Source organism: Paroedura picta, chromosome 17, assembly GCF_049243985.1.
Source record: "Paroedura picta isolate Pp20150507F chromosome 17, Ppicta_v3.0, whole genome shotgun sequence".
NCBI lineage: Eukaryota > Metazoa > Chordata > Lepidosauria > Squamata > Gekkonidae > Paroedura > Paroedura picta.
In genome coordinates this window covers 22,293,105-22,310,904 of record NC_135385.1, presented here as the reverse complement: position 1 = coordinate 22,310,904, position 17,800 = coordinate 22,293,105, and the positions used below count along the sequence as shown (strand labels likewise).

At 48.5% G+C, this 17,800-nt stretch overlaps 1 protein-coding gene across 24 annotated transcripts in view; it reads left to right on the top strand.

The window, feature by feature from the left end:
* Positions 1-17,800, top strand: part of RBFOX1 (RNA binding fox-1 homolog 1) — an 832,795-nt gene that overhangs the window by 749,327 nt on the left and 65,668 nt on the right. For all 24 annotated transcript variants that reach the window (XM_077316478.1, XM_077316476.1, XM_077316480.1 and 21 more), the window contains one exon: positions 1,849-2,091. In XM_077316478.1, coding sequence (XP_077172593.1) covers positions 1,849-2,091 — 243 coding nt within the window. The remainder of the gene's footprint in view (positions 1-1,848; positions 2,092-17,800) is intronic.

The window sequence follows — 17,800 nt, the reverse complement described above, 5'->3', positions numbered from 1 at the left end:
TACAATCTCCTTCCCTTTCCTCTCCCCACAACAGAGGTAGGTGAGGCTGAGAGAGTGCTGTGAGAACAGACTATCAGGACTGTGACTGGCCCAAGTTCACCCAGCTGGCTGCATGTGGAGGAGGAGCATGGAATCAGACCCGGCTCGCCAGATTAGAAGTCGGTGCTCCTCACCATTACGTCAAGCGGAGCTGGTTGAGTCCGTTGATTTTTTGCCATACAATATCTTGCTAAAATCAGTGTTGGGGGGGGGGGTCACCACCCCAAGTAGAAGTCCTCCATGGAGAACATCGAATATGACTCCACATCAGAAATAATTATTACACCCCGAATGACACCACTGAATGGAATTCTCATTTGTGAGATATAATTTGAAGGTTCATTTATGAATATGGTTTTTAGGGTTAATTAATGGATAGGATGGTTATTTCTATTGATGTACACCGCCCTGAGCCAGCAGGAGATCAGAGTACATGCAGATGTGCATTCCTCCCCTGAGCAAGTCCTCCTTGACTTCCATTACAGGTGTGTCATTTAAATGACTCTTGCGAAGTAAAATGAGTCTGAAGTCGCCGGTATGACACATTCCCGAAGCTCATAGCTCTTAATTAAATATTAGCTGTAATTAGCACTAAGAGAAAAATGCTACAGATATTAATTTGAGGCTGGCGGAATGGCTGCCAGTGGTAATTGAACCAGTGGGGGTCTCCTTAACATAAAGAAACACAGAAATTGCTGTTGAAACTTTACATTCCAGGTTGGGTCCACCATGGTGGCTCCAGCACGTGGGAGGTGGGAGGCGTGGCGAACAACAAGAAGTGGGGGAAGTAGAACAGGAAGTAGGAAATGTCTCTATTTTATTTTGCAGTAAGAGCGTGAAAGCAGGGGAATCTCGGCACACGAACCTTGTCCCCTCCTCCTCGTTGCTTTAAAATTGCCTTTCAGAATACTTGGCCCTGCTTTTTCATTGTGGTTGGCCCCTGACGGAGTCTAGGGGCCAACTCTAGGGGGAGGGGCTTCCCTCCTGCAGGATGATTGGCTCAGGATGGGTGGGTGGGTGTGGGGCAGGTGACCACTGATCCAGACAGGCTGATGGGCAGAGCGTTGTTCCCTTCCCTTCTCTTTGCTGCCATATTCCCTTTCTTCCTGCTTAATTCCACCCCACATGAAATCTGTCTTTTCCAACAGTGTTCTCTTGCATCAAATGGTCAGTGCTATACAGGGTGAATAGACAGACGGACAGACAGACAGACAGACAGATGCTGAGCTCTGCTTCAGACAAGGGTATAGGCAACCATGTCCACCCCTCTGGGTGTGCAAGCACTGTAGTCCCATGGAAAGCGATGGGGCTGAAATCTGTTCTGAATAGCTTGTTGAAACGTCTTCCGTTATGGCCAAGACTGAGTTTCAAGAGCTGCTCCATCCAGTTAAAAAATACCCAACGCCTTTCGTTCCGCAGCAGACTTCATGCCAGAACGTCCCCGTTTAAAATTAACCTATTTTAATGACGTTTCTTGCATCAGTTGTGTCTAAATGGGGCGTAATTTATGGGTGATGACTTGGAGGCATTTTAAAAAATGGTGTGATATGTCATTGGAGATCTAGAAGAACCAACAGTTGTGGTGCTGAAGATGAGAGGAACCGAACCCGCTGCTGTGTGTGTGTGTGTGTGTGTGTGTGTGTGTTTGCGTGTGAAATGTTGTCAGTTCACTTCCGACTTATGGCCTCTGATGAACGATGCTTCCAAACCCCTGTCATTCCCTCCTGGGGAGAATTCAGTAAATCAATAAATATGTCACCTTCTCCTTTCTTGTCCTTCTTCCCTCCTCCTCCTCCTCCTCCTCTGCAGGGTAACCAGGAAGCAACAGCACCTCCGGACACAATGGCACAGCCTTACGCCTCGGCCCCGTTTGCGCCCCCCCAGAACGGCATCCCGGCGGAATACACCGCGCCCCACCCCCACCCCACCCCCGACTACGCCGGCCAGACCACGGTCCCAGAGCACACGTTAAACATGTACCCGCCTGCACAGACGCACTCCGAACCAAACGCCAGCGACGCCAACGCACAGACCGTCTCTGCCACGGCCACAGTAAGCATGCGGGGGGGGGGGTTGGCCCCTCCACAGACCTACGGAGCTATATTTGCTTGCAAGCCGGCACAAAAATCTCGGGGGGGGGGGGGAATGTCCCATCTCCCCTGAACCGAGACCTGGCTTTAATCTCACCAACTGGACGAAACCCTCACCAAACAGAAAAGAAATCACGCGGGAAATTTCCCGCTAACCTTGTGCAAAATTTCCCGTTCTGAATCTGCTGCTGGGCGTTTTTCCTCACCACTTGTTCCTACGTTCAGTGCCTCGGGGGCACGGGGCACGATCCGCAGCATGGTGCCAAGAGGTGTCCAGCTGCCCACTTTCCCGGCCGTGAGGGGCTTTTGCCCTGCAAGGCTTTGGATCGGCCTCTGGAGATTTGATTGCCAGTGCAAGTTTTTAACACTCTTGCTTGGGCAGCGGCTGCCGGAATAGCACGAGGATGCTTCCCGCGTGGCTGGAGATAAGCTGCAGCAGCCATGTCCGTGGCGAGCCATTTTGGGGCTGTGCTCAGCACACTGTGTCATGAACCCAGAGATACCCAGAGGCCACTGATCCAGGGCTAGGGGGGTGGCCCCTCCTCCTGAAGAAGATCCCGATCCACAGTGTCTTTAAAGACCTGTTGCGTTTGCGGGCAAATATATCCGGCAAGGTTACAGAGGAGAATCCAGAGTGGAGGACTGAGGGGTGGGGGAACAAATTTGGTTTCAGCTTGTCTCTTTTTTTCTGTAGCAAACAGCTACGGCACACCGGGGGATTCTGGTAGTTGGATTCTCTCTAATGAGCGATTTATTTTTATCATTGTTAAACCGAGGCGCCTTTTGGCTTGCTTGGATACCGTCCTGTGTCTTTGTTGTTGCGTTTTGGGGAGGAAGGTAAGGAGGAGAGCTGTCACATTTCTCTCCTTCCCCGACAGTCATTATATTTTATGCTTCTATCAAGTCCCCGCGTATCCACCGAGAAAAACACTCCCGGTTGCTGGGTTGTTTATTTCTTCCACGCAAATGTTTGTTTGGAGGGGAGGGGACGTCTGCTCACATTTTACTCCATTTCTGCACTTCCGCCTTTCTGCGGGAACCAGAACTGAACAGGGCCGGGAGGAAACCGGGCCGTGGATTTCTTGGAGGCCATAGTGCCCTCATTCTTTCTGCATCCTGTGTGATTACATGTGGTTGTAACACTGCGAGGGGGGGGGGGGACGGACCGCAGATCACTAGCAGAATCACGGGAGGTTTGATAGGCTGTGATAGTTTGATAGGCTTTATAAGGATCTCCACTGCGTAACTGAAGGTGGAATTGCAGAATCGTAGAGTGGTGTCTCCGAGGTCATCTAGACTAATCCCCAGCTCAGTGCAGGAAACTCACAGCTCCCTGCCCACCCACAGTGACCCCAATTCCATGTCCAGATGATTCCTCCCAACACCCCCAAAAAACATAATCCCTGACCAGTCTGGCTGGAAGAAATCCGCCTCCCACCATCATGCCTCAAAAAGTCTTGGGGGGGCCTGCTCTAGACGGGCCCAGTATCCAGCTGCGTGAGAAAGCTCTGCGTGTTCCTACAGATATGTTGACGCAGCCCCTGGAATTTCCCCAGCTTTTCGGTGTGACGGACAGCCCGTAATGTGATAAATATCCCCTGGCTCCCAGTCTTCATTGATGGAATGTCACCGCGCTTAAAACCATGCGTGGAGGTGCCTGCCTGTCTCTTCAGTGCCTCCTTCCTCGCACCTGGTTCTCCACAGAGCTCTCTGTTGAAAACTCCCCTGTCCCTCGCAGTGATTCGGAGGGTGTCCAACTGCTTGAACAGCTGGGGGTTTTAACCTTACATCATCTGTTCCCTGAGAACAGGGTGGCCGTCAGGTGTAGAGCTAAGCTCAAGACACGCATGCTGTGGATGGGGAGGATCATACAGTGTTGCAGATTTGAGGCAGGAGTGTGGGGAGGGGAGACTTAGAAGGCCTCTTCCAGAGCAACCTGAGAGTTGTCTAAGACCAGGTTCATCTTCTGCTCCGCTTCCTCCTGCTGACGGCCAAGCGCCTTCACTTCCAGGTCAGCGCTCAGCCTGCTAAATTGCACTTTGAAAGGCCAAAGAGCCCACATCAAACCCCGCTGATGCCAGCTGCAGTCCTTGGCAGCGGAGGCCGGTCCCAGCATGTTCCATGATGTATCCAGCCCTGGGTTTTCCTTTTGAAGCATTGTTGGGAAGACAGCGTGTCCCGGCCGTCTGAGCAACGCAGAGAGTTGAGAAAAGAGCAAAGCGAGATCGGAGTTGCTTCACAAGCCAATGAAATCGAGGATGGAAACGGCCAGGCAGAAGTCCGTCCTCAATTTCTTTTCTCAGCAGGCACTTTGCCGAGAGGACTGTGGATCAGTCTCCCCGCCTCCCCCAACCGATTCCTCGCTTCGGGGAAAGAACGGCAGGCCTATCTGTTCACACCAGACCGCGGAGCTTTCAAACCGCAGGCTCCAAAATGGCTCCCCTTAAGGCGTGGGGCTGCTGCCGGAAGGAACGGCAGAGACAGCGAGGTTTCTGTCTAGCTTACAGTTGGAAGCTTTCTTTTCATTTCAGCCACGCGCAAATCGGACGCGTGGTTCTTCGCTTTTGAAGCTTTCTCCACGCTGCTCCACCGCCCTTGGCCCTTACTAAGTCTAACCCTCTTATGTCGGCATGCCTGCCTCTACCTACCCGCCCACCCGCCTCACATTAAAATGGTGCATACGATTAGGAATGTCAGGAAGGGAGACCTCACCTCAATCCCCGTGTTCCCCAGGATCCATCTCTAAGCCCCCAGAAACTTTTCAGTTCACTCCACCCCCTCCCAACCCCTGCAGGTGACCAGAAGGGACCTGAGAGAAGAAAAGCTCGGCTTCCCAAGGAGAATTTTGAACACCTTTCCCTTCGTCTCCTCACAACAGACGCCCTCTGAGGTCAAACAGCCCTCACCCTTCAGAAAGCCCTTCCTAACATTGAAGTAGAACCCCCTTTCCCGTAATTTGACGGGAGGGGGGAGTAAAGGGGGAAAAAACGAGCCTTCTCCAGTTGTATTTTTCTGCTGAATAAACCGACCGCATGTTTCAAAGGATCCTTTCCCCGTGCCACAAGAAAGCTAATTTATAGCTTAAATTGCGTTTGACCTTCAGCATCGTGGCTTCACATTATAACACTTTAATTAAAATTGATCCTTGCCTGGGATTGCTGCGTGAAAGGTAATTCCTCTCCTCCCACCACCCCATCCCCGCGAAACGTAAGGACCACGGCTGTGCCCATCCCAGCTCAGTTAATGATGTCGCCAACCCCCCCAGCCATAATTGGCATGCGAACGAGAAAGAAGTTGTCAGCTGCAGTGACACTCCTAAAATTGCGGTGTAATCTTGTAAGTGGCAGCACTCCGTGGCAGAGCGGGGATTTCCGGAGATGCTATCTCAGCTTTTGGAGCTGCTTGGGGTCTGGAATTATCTCGGATCTCTCCGTTGTGGATAGATTTCAAGGCAGGGGTGTAGGCAGCCTGTACTTTGGTCTCTGATAATACTTTCATGAAGGTTCCCGGGCCCGGGTTAGGAAGTATCCAGAGATTTGCAGGCAGAGTTGGTCAGGGGATAAGGTACAGTGCAGCCCACCTTCCACCAGGAGAAGCGGAACAAATGTTTTAAATAATTAAATAATAAATGAGCAATTTATGTGGCCTGGAGATCACTTGTAATTCCAGGAGATCTCCACCTCCCACCTGTGTCATTTATTTATTATTTAAAATATTTATAAGCCACTTTCCTTTCCGACAGAAGTTCAGGGGGGATACGGGGGGGGGGAATACACATATATAGTAAAAATATAGTAAAATACAATAAAACCCAAAATTTATAGTCGTAACTCAGGATTTCTGGTGAACTTAGCCAAACACGGTGCACAATCCTCTTCCCTTCCTCTCCTCACAACTGACTCCGTGAGGTAGGTGGGGCTGAGAGAGCTTGGGCAGAACTGTTCAGAACAGTTCTAACAGGACTGTGACACACCCAGGGTCACCTAGCGGGCTGCATGTGGAGGAGGAGCAGGGAAACATACCCAGTTCTCCAGTTTAGAGGCCACCATTCTGAACCGCTACACCAAGCTGGCTCACCTACATTCCTGCCACAGAAACCAGGCTGCAGATTTTTCATGCTTGAAACCCGACATCCATCTAGTGGATCGATCTCCTCGCCCAAACCTCGGCACCAATAAAACTGAGTAGATCTAATATTGTGGCTGTGGAGCAATTACTTGGGGAAAAGAAGAAGGGGGCGGGGGGAAGAGAGATGACTATTTGAGATTTTAATCCACCTCAGAGTTTATAATGCTGCGATTTTAATATAGCCGCCTAAGCACTGCCAAAAGGGGACGCGTACCTTTATATTTTATGAACTGCTTTAATAATCCCTCATGAGCGACTACTGTAATGCTAGCAAATATATTTAATTGTGAGACGACTCGGTGAAATATAATAATCCTATAAGCACGGTGACACATTCAATTCCTTTCTTAAAAGCGCCGTCTCTGAAATTGAATTTGCCTTCACTGACCGGAGTACGTCCGCCGTCGCAGTTTCATACGCCGTTCCTTTACGACGCTCCTTGAGGTTGCTAGTCCTCATTAAAAGTTTGGTGCATTTTACACATGCACAGGGCCCGTTTATGGGGAAAAATGTATTTTTAACAGGGGTCCTTCTTCCCAAAACACGGGAGTTGCTCTTCTCTTCAGGAGAAATAGAAGAATCCCATATCTAATCTTAATGGATAACTAAGGATGCCTTTGTAATTCTTCCATTTAGATTAGGATAGATGTTTGTGATGCCAGTGACACCCAGTCACCACCGCAGGCCACCTATCAAGCCCATGATCTCCTGTGTGCATCCAAGAGAGGTGTGGAATTTTGCCTCGCCTCCACCTAGGTGGGACCGCTAGAATTATAGCTCTTCTCCAGGCTAAAGAGAGCAGCTCCCCTGGAGAAAGTGGCTGATTTGGAGGGTGGACTCCATAGCATTATACAACGCCAAGGCTCCTCCTAGCCCAATCCCACCCATTCCTGGCTCCACCCTCAAGGTCTCCACCCAGGCATTTCCCAACCCAGAGCTGGCCACCCTGCCTCCAGCCCTTCGTCCTCAGTTTGGAAACTGTGTCTTCTCCTCCTCACCTTCACTAACCTTAGATGACCTCTCGCCCTGCGGCAGAATTGCTGGTTCAAAGCCGGACCTGCTCCCAGCAAGGATAACTTCTTGAAAGACAACCCTGGATTGTTTGCATAATTGTCCTCTTTTGTGCCGGGCGGTTGGGTGTGTTCGGCTTCTCTGTAATCAACAGCCTTTTTATCTTTATTTTTACTTTGATCGTCTTAAAATAGCAGCGCACCTTCCCGAAAATGGGAAGGGAAGAGGGGAAGAAGGGTAATTAACTTTGGCAGCTCTTTTCTCAACTGCAGTGGGCTGTTCTTTCTTCCTTATTCCTTTTCCAGGTTGTTTGTTGTTGTTCTGAAGGTGTCGACTCCTTTTTAATTGCAGAAGGGTTGACCTTCGTTCCGGCCGCTTCTGCTTATGAGCTAAATATTTTATGTGGAAGCAACGCACACGGAGGGAAACAAAGGGACCCGCGGACCGTAGAAGTGTGCCATTGAGCATCTCTGAGAATTCTTTTTGTTATGCATCTGAAAATCGCATGCAATGCTTGTAATATGTAGAAGATGCTTCCCGGAGCGTGCCGTAGAGGGCACCCCAGGGTATTCATTCATTGAGCACCAAGGTGTTGAATAACATCCTGGCATTGTAGAAACCAAAATGGCGGAGGGCGTGGTGAAACGTCGGAGGCCTTTAATAACACGGTGCGGAGGTCGGGTTGCCAGCTCTGGGTTGGGATATACCTGGAGATTTGGGGTTTGCGGGGAAGAATCCTCAATTGGATATATGGCCATTGAGTCCATCTTCCAAATCGTCTGTTTTCTTCAAGGGATCTGATTTCTGTTGCCTGGATAGCAATTGAAGATGTGGGAGGCCTCCAGCTGCCGCCTGGATCTTGGTGACCTCAGGTAGCAATTCTCCTTCCCCACCGGCTTCGAGGGACAGAGAAATGGCAATGGAGAGAGAGGGGGGAAACTAGGAGGAGGAAGTGCGAGTTCGTCAGAGAAAGGAGGAAGTTCGCACCACTTCTCTGCCATGTGCCATGGGAGTACAAACCCAGCGACATCGGACAATAATTCAGCACTGCCTCGCAGGGACCAGTCCTTATATTTTAAAAACGACCTTATCTATCAAAGTTACTCAGACCACGGTGATTATGAAAAGCGCCACGCTTACGACAGTTGCTCGGCGTTGATGGCCCGAATACCGTTCCTATATATTAGCTTTTCCATTTGATAAATCTCTTCTTACGAGATCATAAAGGCAGGTGGAACTAAAGGTTAATGAAGTGTGGAAGGTTGTAAAGCACAGTAACTAACCTGAGAGATCGTAAAGATGTTTTTGTTCCTCGTGCCGGGAATGGCAAAACCCGCGCCAAAATATGGGGGCCCGGTTCTTTCCCTGGTCTGGCGCCTGTTGTAACCCAGCACAGAATTCTCAGGACATGTAGACTTTAGGCCAGGGGTGGCCAAGCAGTGGTTCTCCGGATGCCCATGGACTACAACCCCCATGAGCCCCTGCCAGCTGGGAATTGTAGTCCATGGCCACCCCTGTTGTAGGGCATCAGAGGTCATGGAGCGATCCCGGGGCGTTGCCATGTCGGCCTGAAAAAGCAGAACAAAGTTGGAGTCCGGCGGCCCCTTCAAGACCCAACAAAGATTTATTCTGGGTGCAAGCCATCTGAAGAAATGTGCATGCACAAACAAGCCTATACCCAGAATAAAACTTTGAGGGGCCAGTGAGGGAGGCTCTGTGTAGGGTCGGCCTTTCCCTTTTTTCTGGCCAAACCCCCGTGCGTGTTGAACTGTGTTTTATGGGGTTAACGTATGGGGTTAACGGACACTGAAAATGACGCATTGGAGAAATGCAGATGGTTGTTGTGGGTCCCAGTGGTTCAAAGCAAAGCACTGAAAGGGGTGGGGTGTGTATCTGGGCCGCCGGTCAGCTAAGGTGCATGTGTGTTTAGATCTTCCAGTAAGCTTTTTAAGAGAAACCGGCAAAAATGGCAGAATTAGGGGGATATTGTGCATACATAACTGCCGGAGGCAAGACTGAAAGACAGTGAAGGGGGACTCTCACGTGCCCGCACACATACACACACCTTCTGCTAGCATGTCTGAAAATAATGTGTCTCGTAATGGATTTTGAGAGGGCTGATTGTGTTTTTATGCAATCGGTCAAACTAGAAATCCAAATAATGAAACCTCAGCGGACCACTATATCACGTTAAGGATTTATGAATCATATTGTCAAGCACTGTTTTGTATTACAAAGTGTGGGATTTTGATGATAACATGGAGAAAGCGCCATATATTAGCGAACTCATACTGGTTTTATCAGGTTAGGCGGCATTTTGCATCCCGCTCCCAGGCATATTTCGCTCCCCCCCTGCCCCCCCCTCGTCCTTCTCCTTATTTATTTTTCCCTTATATTATTCTCACACTGAATTATATTATGAATCACCCACAGCTGTTCAGCGGTCCCAGACTTGGCCGACTCATGCTTGAAAATGGGCCAATTCTTTGCGTGCGTCTGCTCCTGGGGAGATCAAATAAGTTTTGTCTCTCCTTTCCTGATCAAGTCTAGCCTATTTTATCCCCCCCCCCCTTAGTTCTCTGGTAAATTTAGGGTTGCCAGCCTCCCAGTAGATGGCTGGAGAACATCCGTTATGACGACAGAGATCAGGACGCCTGGAGGTATGGCTGGTTTGGAAGGTGGACTCTATGGTTTCCTTTTACCGCTGACCGGTCCTGGCGGAATTGCTTTCTCCACTGAGTTGGATCACAGGATAGGCCAAAGTAAGTGAGCCAGAGTTACTTTGCCTTCCAGCGATATATTGGACATTCTGCACTGTAGCAGCCGGCTTAGGACAGATCGGAGGATGTCCATCTACACCCAAAGAGTTATTCGAAGGCGGTATTCCCTGCGGCAGGAAGAGGTGGCAACTGAAAGTAGACCTTCCAGATGGGATGGGATTAACATCTGGAGCACAGGACCATCAGTGGGAAAGCTGGAAGACTCTGTCTATGGCAGTGATACTCTGTATCCTTGTTGCTTGGGGGCCAACAGTGGGAAGGCTTCTGGAGTCCTGGCCCTGCTGGTGGACCTCCTGATGGCCTCTTTGGCCTCAGTATGACACAGACTGATGGACTTGATAGGCCACTGGCCTGATCCAACATGGATTCTCTTATGTTTTTTTTTAATGTCTGGTGCAGTATTGCTCAGCTTTCTTGGTGCTTGGGAAGCAACGGTTGGAGGGTTTCTGGCGTCCTGGCTGTGCCGGTGGACCTCCTGATGGCCCCTACGTTTTGGATGGCCCCTGTGTGATAGAGTGTTGGACTGGATGGGCCGCTGACCTGACCCAGCATGGATACAGCCAGAGCGTGACACCCTCCCCCAGTGCGAACCGGATTCCGTCCACTTATTTTTGCCTGGCACACTAGACCAGGCCCGTGGTCTGTTTTACGGCTGAACCCTGACATTCCCCGAGCTGGAAGTGTTCATTCACCTGCAACTTTACTGCTCTCCTCTCTTCCTGGAGGCTCCTGGCCTCCGGCAGGTCATACGCACGCGACCTTTCCATTTTGTCTTTGCATGCACAAGCCAATTAGCTGTCACCAGATGATTGGAATTGGTGGAGACGGAGCTGGCAGCCGGGCAATTACATTGTAAATGACTTAGGGGAGTTTGGGGGGGGGTTTTAAGAAAAATTATTTTAAAGTCTTTGACACTAAAACTTCTGCAGAGCACAGTTTGTTCCCTCCGCGTCGTTCTGCACGCTACCCCGGTTATCGCCCAGGGCTTATGACTCCTCGGGGTTGTGATAAGAGGCCGATCTAACCAATGTGGCATGTTCTTCTTCGGATGCAGCGAGGCTGGGTGCAGTTAACAACGACACACGATGAATTTCCTCTTGGGGTTACCAGCTCCATCTTGGGAAACACCTAGAGACTGGGTCTTTCCCAACCCGAGGAGCCTGAGGATAATTTGGGGAGGGAAGCAACTTCTTGTGGGTTTAATGCTATAGAGCAGGGGTGGCCCGGCTGTGGCTCCCCCTGCATGATGTCAGGAGCTCATGGTAATTGTAGTCCATAGATCTCCTGGAATTATGGCTCATCTCCAGGCAACAGAGATCAATTCCTCTGGAGAAACTGGTTTGGAGGGGGGACTCAATGGCACTGTTGGGCAACACTGGGGTCCCCGTCCTTTCAGGCTCTAACCCCAAATTTCCAGGGGTTCCCCAGCCTAGCATCTGATCTCATGCCCACTGGGAGCGCCGCATTGAGAGATACCCCTCCCCCCCGCATCTGCATTCCATTAGAGGCTAATAAAGGCTTATTATGGAACAGGGGAGAGATTTGGGGAGAACAAAAGGCCGTTCAGGATTTGCCAATCGTCTCTTCTCTCCGGGTTTCTTGGGTGGGGAAGACTATCTTACGATAACAGGATGCTGGTAAAGACTTCAGAGGCGTCTCTCTGAATCCCTCTCTGTAATCCGGCTTCTTTTCTTTTAATACACAAAGGATGGGAAACATCAAATGATCAATGCCTCCAGCCCCATTTCCCCTCCGCCTCCCCCTTCCCCCGCCTCTTCAAAACTTTCAGCCTCATTTGAAATGCGGCTCTCTTGGCCACTGCCTGCCAAGGCGGGGAGGGGCAGCGTTAGCAGAGCCAAGCCCCAAATGTTTTCTGTGGTATCGCTGCAGAAATGGGACCACAAGTTCAGGGCAGGTCATGCCACGCACTGCCCACGTTAAAACCCTCTGCCCCTGATATGCCCTGGGGGCTTCTGAGGCAGCATAGACAGTGCAAGAGAGGCCAGGGAGGGTCAGATTAATGCCAGCTCATTGACAACCGACTTTCGCAACTCGCCCAGCCTCTGTGCTCCTCACGGGCCTCGGCGTTGTTGATAGGCCGGTTTGTTTTGCAGCTAATCACTTTTTGTCGATGGATTCAGCTGGGCAGGCATCTGAGGAGTGTGCCTGCAACACGAAAGCATGGACCCAGAATTAAACTCGGTTGTCCTTTGGACTCAAAACGTCGGGCTTTTGGAGAAGCCAAGATGTCCGCTCAAGTTTCCTCCAGAATCATTTCACTTGGAGGGGGCTGGGAACCCGTTCTGGAATCATTGTTTTGGCTGCGCAGAAGAAATGGGGCCTCCCAGGAAGGTACAGCTCTGTACAAATGAAAGGCGGTTCGGCAGGGTTTCGGGGAAAGGCGGCGATCCTCCGATGGGTCAAGCCAAGCAACCCTTTCATCATCTTGTCACTTTTTATTTCCTCGCAACATCCAGTGTGGCAATCAGCCATTCTCTCTCAGCATGGTGCCCAACATTCAGCGTGCTCGCTCAGCGGTGGGCTGTATAAACACGGCTCTGGCAGGAAGGAGTTTTGTATGCGCGACATTAGTCTTGTTCGCAGTGGGAAACGCTAGACTTTCGAGCCAGTTGCGGTGTGCCCAAGGTACACACAATGGCATGGTTCTTCTGGCAGGCATCGCATGTCGCTTAGACTCTCCCTCCGTTCGTACAAACCAACAAAGTCCAAGGCAGAGTCCAAACAATCAGGGGTTGGGAAGGAGAATACTGTCTTGAAATTGAAATAATAACTAAAAAATTCCCTCACATGGAATTCTCTAAAATATTCCAGGACATTCTTCAGCGGTAAGATTCTAAATCCCATTTTTGAGCATGTAAAATTATAGAGATTTCCTTAGGGTAAATTCTCAGGTTCGCTCAGGCATGGGTCTGGTTGCGGAGTTTGTCCTTTACTGGGAATTTTAGGGGTGGGGTACACAATATGACATGGTTAGGGTTAACTTAGGCAGGGGTCTGGATGAGGAGTTTGTAGGTTTACTAGAAACATTAGGGTGGGGTTGATATTGTGACATGGTTCAGGAAGACCATGAGGTATATAAATATTTTTGACATATTTGTACATATAAAAATATAGGGATTTTTTTAAGGATTTATTCTCAGTTTAGGGTTAGTGTTAGCTTAGGCATGGGTCCGGTTGGTCAGCGTTTAGGTTTTCTGGGAACATTAGGGGTGGGGAAGATGTTGTGACATGGTTCAGAAATACCATAAGATGTATAAATGTTTTGACTTCATTGTACATATAAAAATCTAGGGATTTTTTTTTAGGGTAAATTCTCAGGTTAGGTTCAGGTGAGTAGCCCTGTTGGTCTGAAGCCACACAACAAAACAAAATCAGAGTCCAGTGGCATCTTTAAGACCAACAAAGATGTATTCAAGGTGTGAGCTTTCGAGTGCAAGCACTCTTCGTCAGACTATGAACTGACCATTATGACAGTGGGAATATAAAAGCAAAAGTTAATCCTGTTAAATTAGTAACCTGTGTCACAACATCCAAATACAGCCATAGGATCATTCTTTGCTAAAACAGCCAATCAGTCCCCTTGAATTCAGTTGTAGTTCACAAAAGCATAAGAGAAGTAAATCTGTCTATGTTAGTGATTAACGGCTTATGCTTTACCATTTGTTGCTTGCCCCAACTGTCTCCATACTAGTGTGAAACATTCCTACAAGTAGAAGCTGAGCTGGCAACTATCTTATCATGAGACCAGAGAGTAAAATTCAAAATTACATTATATATTCCTAAGTCACTTTGTCCCAATTAAAATAAATTGTGAAGAATGTGGATACACAAATTAAACAAGATTAGAATACATAGTGAGGTAAAAAAAACCTATGTCTTTGTTGAGTCCAGGGTATGTCATTGTTTTGAGTGTTGTAATAACTTGCATTTCTGCAATCTCCCTTTCTAGCTTGTTCTTGAAGTTCCTTTGCAATAAAATAGCTACTTTCAGGTCCCTTATTGAATGTCCTGGAAGGTTGAAGTGTTCCCCTACAGGTTTTTCAGTTTTGTGGTTTTTGATGTCAGACCTGTGTCCATTGATCCTTTGGCGGAGGGTTTGACCTGTCTGACCTATGTAAGAGAACGGAGGGGCATTGTTGGCATTTGATGCCATAAACCACTGGAGAACAAGTACCTTCCCTCCAGTCCACCAAAGGACAGGATACATCCCAACAAAACAATGCTACTACAAAAGAGACTCCATGTGGACTCCCCCAGATGGTCATAATGCCACACTGGACCTCCACATAGAATGCTTCCACCACAGGGTCCAAACCAATGTGATCAACAAGCGACATCGCACACAGCAGAATATCAGCTACACTGAAAGGAAGGCCGTTGACAGCCTTAGGAACAATCCGGATATAGTGATTAAGGAAGCTGACAAAGGAGGAGCTGTTGTCATCATGAATAGATCAGACTACGTCCAGAAGGCTCAAAGACAGCTCTCAAATACCACCTTTTACAAACAACTGGACTCAGACCCCACACAGGAATACAAAAAGGGCTACACAAGATTATCAAGGAATTACCCTCATGTATTCAGGAAGAAATACTTTAAGAAACGCCAAAAGAACCACGTCCAGGAACCTTTTATCTTCTACCCACAATCCACAAATCTGGCACCCAGTTGTCTCAGGCATAAACACTATCACCACGGGGGTGTCTGGCTATATGGACTCTGATCTAAGGCCCTATGCCATCTAGGCTTCTAGTTATGTTCAAGACACCATAGACTTTCTGAGGAAAATGCAATCTTTGAACAACCTTCCAGAGAATGCCATTTTAGCCACCATGGATGTGGAATCCCTGTATACCATCATCCCGCACAAAGATGGATTACAAGCCATTAAGAATACAATTTCTAACACCAAACCATGCCAATTTGTTCTCACCCATAACCACTTCAGATTTGGGGGTGACTTATTCCTTCAGATCAATGGTACAGCCATGGGAAACCACATGGCGCCTCCATGTGCGAACATCTTCATGGCAGACCTGGAGAAACGCTTCCTGAACGCTCACCCCCTCACACCTCTCGTATACCTGCGATGAGGAGTTTGTAGGTTTACTGGGAACGTTAGGTGTGGGGATGATATTGCGACATGCTTCAGAAAGGTTGAGATAGTTTAATATTTTTAACATCATTGTACATGTAAAAATATTGGGATTATTTTTTTAGGGTTAATTCTCAGGGTTAGCTTAGGCCTGGATGAGGAGTTTGTAGGTTTACTGGAAACATTAGGGGTGGGGATGATGTTGTTGTGACATGGGTCCAGTTCGGGAGTTTCTCGCTTTATTTGGAACGTTAGAGGAGGGAAAGACTTGTGACATGGTTCCAAATGGCCATGGGATATATATATTTTGACATTATTGTACATGCCTAATAGAAGCGCAAGAATTCATAATTTTTCAGTCCCCATGGGCTTTCAATATTGTTCCTTCCTTCCTTCCTTCCTTCCTTCCTTCCTTCCTTCCTTCCTTCCTTCCTTCCTTCCTTCCTTCCTTCCTTCCTTCCTTCCTTCCACATTTACACTTGAATATATAATTTTTTTCTGAACCTTTCTCAGTTTCTTTTTATCCGGCTTACAAATCAAAACAATTAGACATATTGGGAAAAAAACCTGGCCAATATCCCCCCTCCCTCCTCTCCCCTTGTGTTCATCACACAGTATATGGGGTTAATTTGTCCACCCCGGCTATTCACCATGGATTGAAATAGAGCTACTGTAGGAGCTGTAAATTCACTTGGCTTCCCGGCATTCCTGCTTAAATCAAGAGGCCTTTTCAAGAGTCGGGGCAAGTGTTCATTACACAAATCAATTAGGTCAAAAGAACCGTATGGTGGGTACTCAACCGTCACTCACATAATATTGTCGCCTTAATCAAATAATGCCTGGAAGACATCCACGAGAGCTCTCTCTCTCTCTCTCTCTCTCTCTCTCTCTCTCTCTCTCTCTCTGTCTCTCTCTCTCTCTCTCTCTCTGTCTCTTCCTTTCCCTCCCCCACTCTGAGAAATAAGTTGAGTGGTTCTACAGGAAAATAAAACAGAGTAGCTGGAATAGCCCTGATGTGCTGTTTTTACACAAGTGTGCCTACGATGGTTGTGAATTATGGATAGGACCATTGGTGAATTGTGTTGCTTTGTTCTTGATGGGTTTATCATCTTTGAGTTGGGAAAAAATTGGAGGGCTGGAGCTTTAGGACAGTGGGGGTTGGGGGAAACTTCAGTAAGGCATCATGCCATAGAGTCCCCCTTCCAAAACTGCCCATTCCCCCCAGATTAACTGATTGTTGTAGCCTTGAGATCAGTAGTAATCTTAATTCTTCAGGAACCACCTGGAGGTTGGCAACCTTAGCTGTTGATGTTATGCTCTTGTGACAGCACGTATGACGCATGAAGCACCCTGTTTGCACTGGGAGGAGCATTACCCTCCCACACACCCAAACACAAACAGTTCATGCCGTTCAGATTTATACGTTCTGCATTTTCTCAGGTCCCCACCCTCTCAGTGAGTTAAAAAACTTAACAATCCTGGTCAATACAGGACACCTGACAACCTCAGCATTAATGTGCAATGCTCATTTTTTTATGTTCCTTAAAGGAGCGTGCATTTCAGGGCCAAAGAGGTCTGTTTCAAGGGGAAACTGAGCTACCTGAAAATGTGCAATTGTGGAAATAAAAAACTCAGTTTGCAGAAGGGTTGAAACTGCAGGAAGGGCCATCGAATTGGAGAGCGGGCATGAGAAACTCAGAGAGTGTGGTGAGGAAACGGCCTGTGGATGGTGTTTCTCCAGGCCTTGCATTCTGCTCACACAGGTTCTAGCTGGCGGAGTGTACTGGGGGTGGGGGGCGGATCCCCTCCCTGGGAAGCCATAGCTCACGCCACGGCAAGGAATGCAAATTGGCTAAGGAATGATAAATTAAATTTGACGTACGAAGACACATTCCTTTGTGAAGATGCGCACCTGCCCTGCATCGCGGCTTCTCTGCCCATTTGTCAATACCTAAATCAAATTTCGCTGAGATTAAACTTGTGTAGCTCTGCCTTATTGATTGAGTTAGAAATGATTATGGAAAAATGAGCCCCAGAGCCCAGATTAAAGTAGCTGTGAAGTGCGCAGAGCGGACTTCAAAGGAGAAGCTCCGTTCCAACCGTTGGGAAAGTGGGGGCGGCGGCGGGGGGGGCGTTGTTGGCGAAACGGGAAGGCCGCGAGTTCGGAAAGAGATTGTGCATGGCGGCGGCTGCATAATGCTCCCCTGGGTGGCTTCTGGATTGAGCATGGTTGCTGCATCATACTGCTTGGGAGGAGGGACCATCTCCGGCAGTCGTCAATTCCCTGAGTCGAATATGCATTTGTTTACCAGGTTGGGGGATTTTTTAAAAATTAAAAATACAGTCTCAGCAGAACCACAGGAAACGTCATACGGCAAATGGGTGGAAATGGCCTTTTCTACAGAGATGACGGACGATTGCCTCAAATCCGGCTCCCCAAGCAAACTATCTTGGAAAAGCTTTGTGGGGGAATTCTTTCTCCCGAGAGGCCTGATAAGTATCAAGCTTTAAAACCAACTCTTCTTCTAATCTATGATTCTCCTAGTTCCAAAAGCATCGTCTTCTGTCGCTGATCTGATAACTTCGGTTTCTATGTATCGTAAGTAACACTGGGACTGTGAACATCTGGGACTGT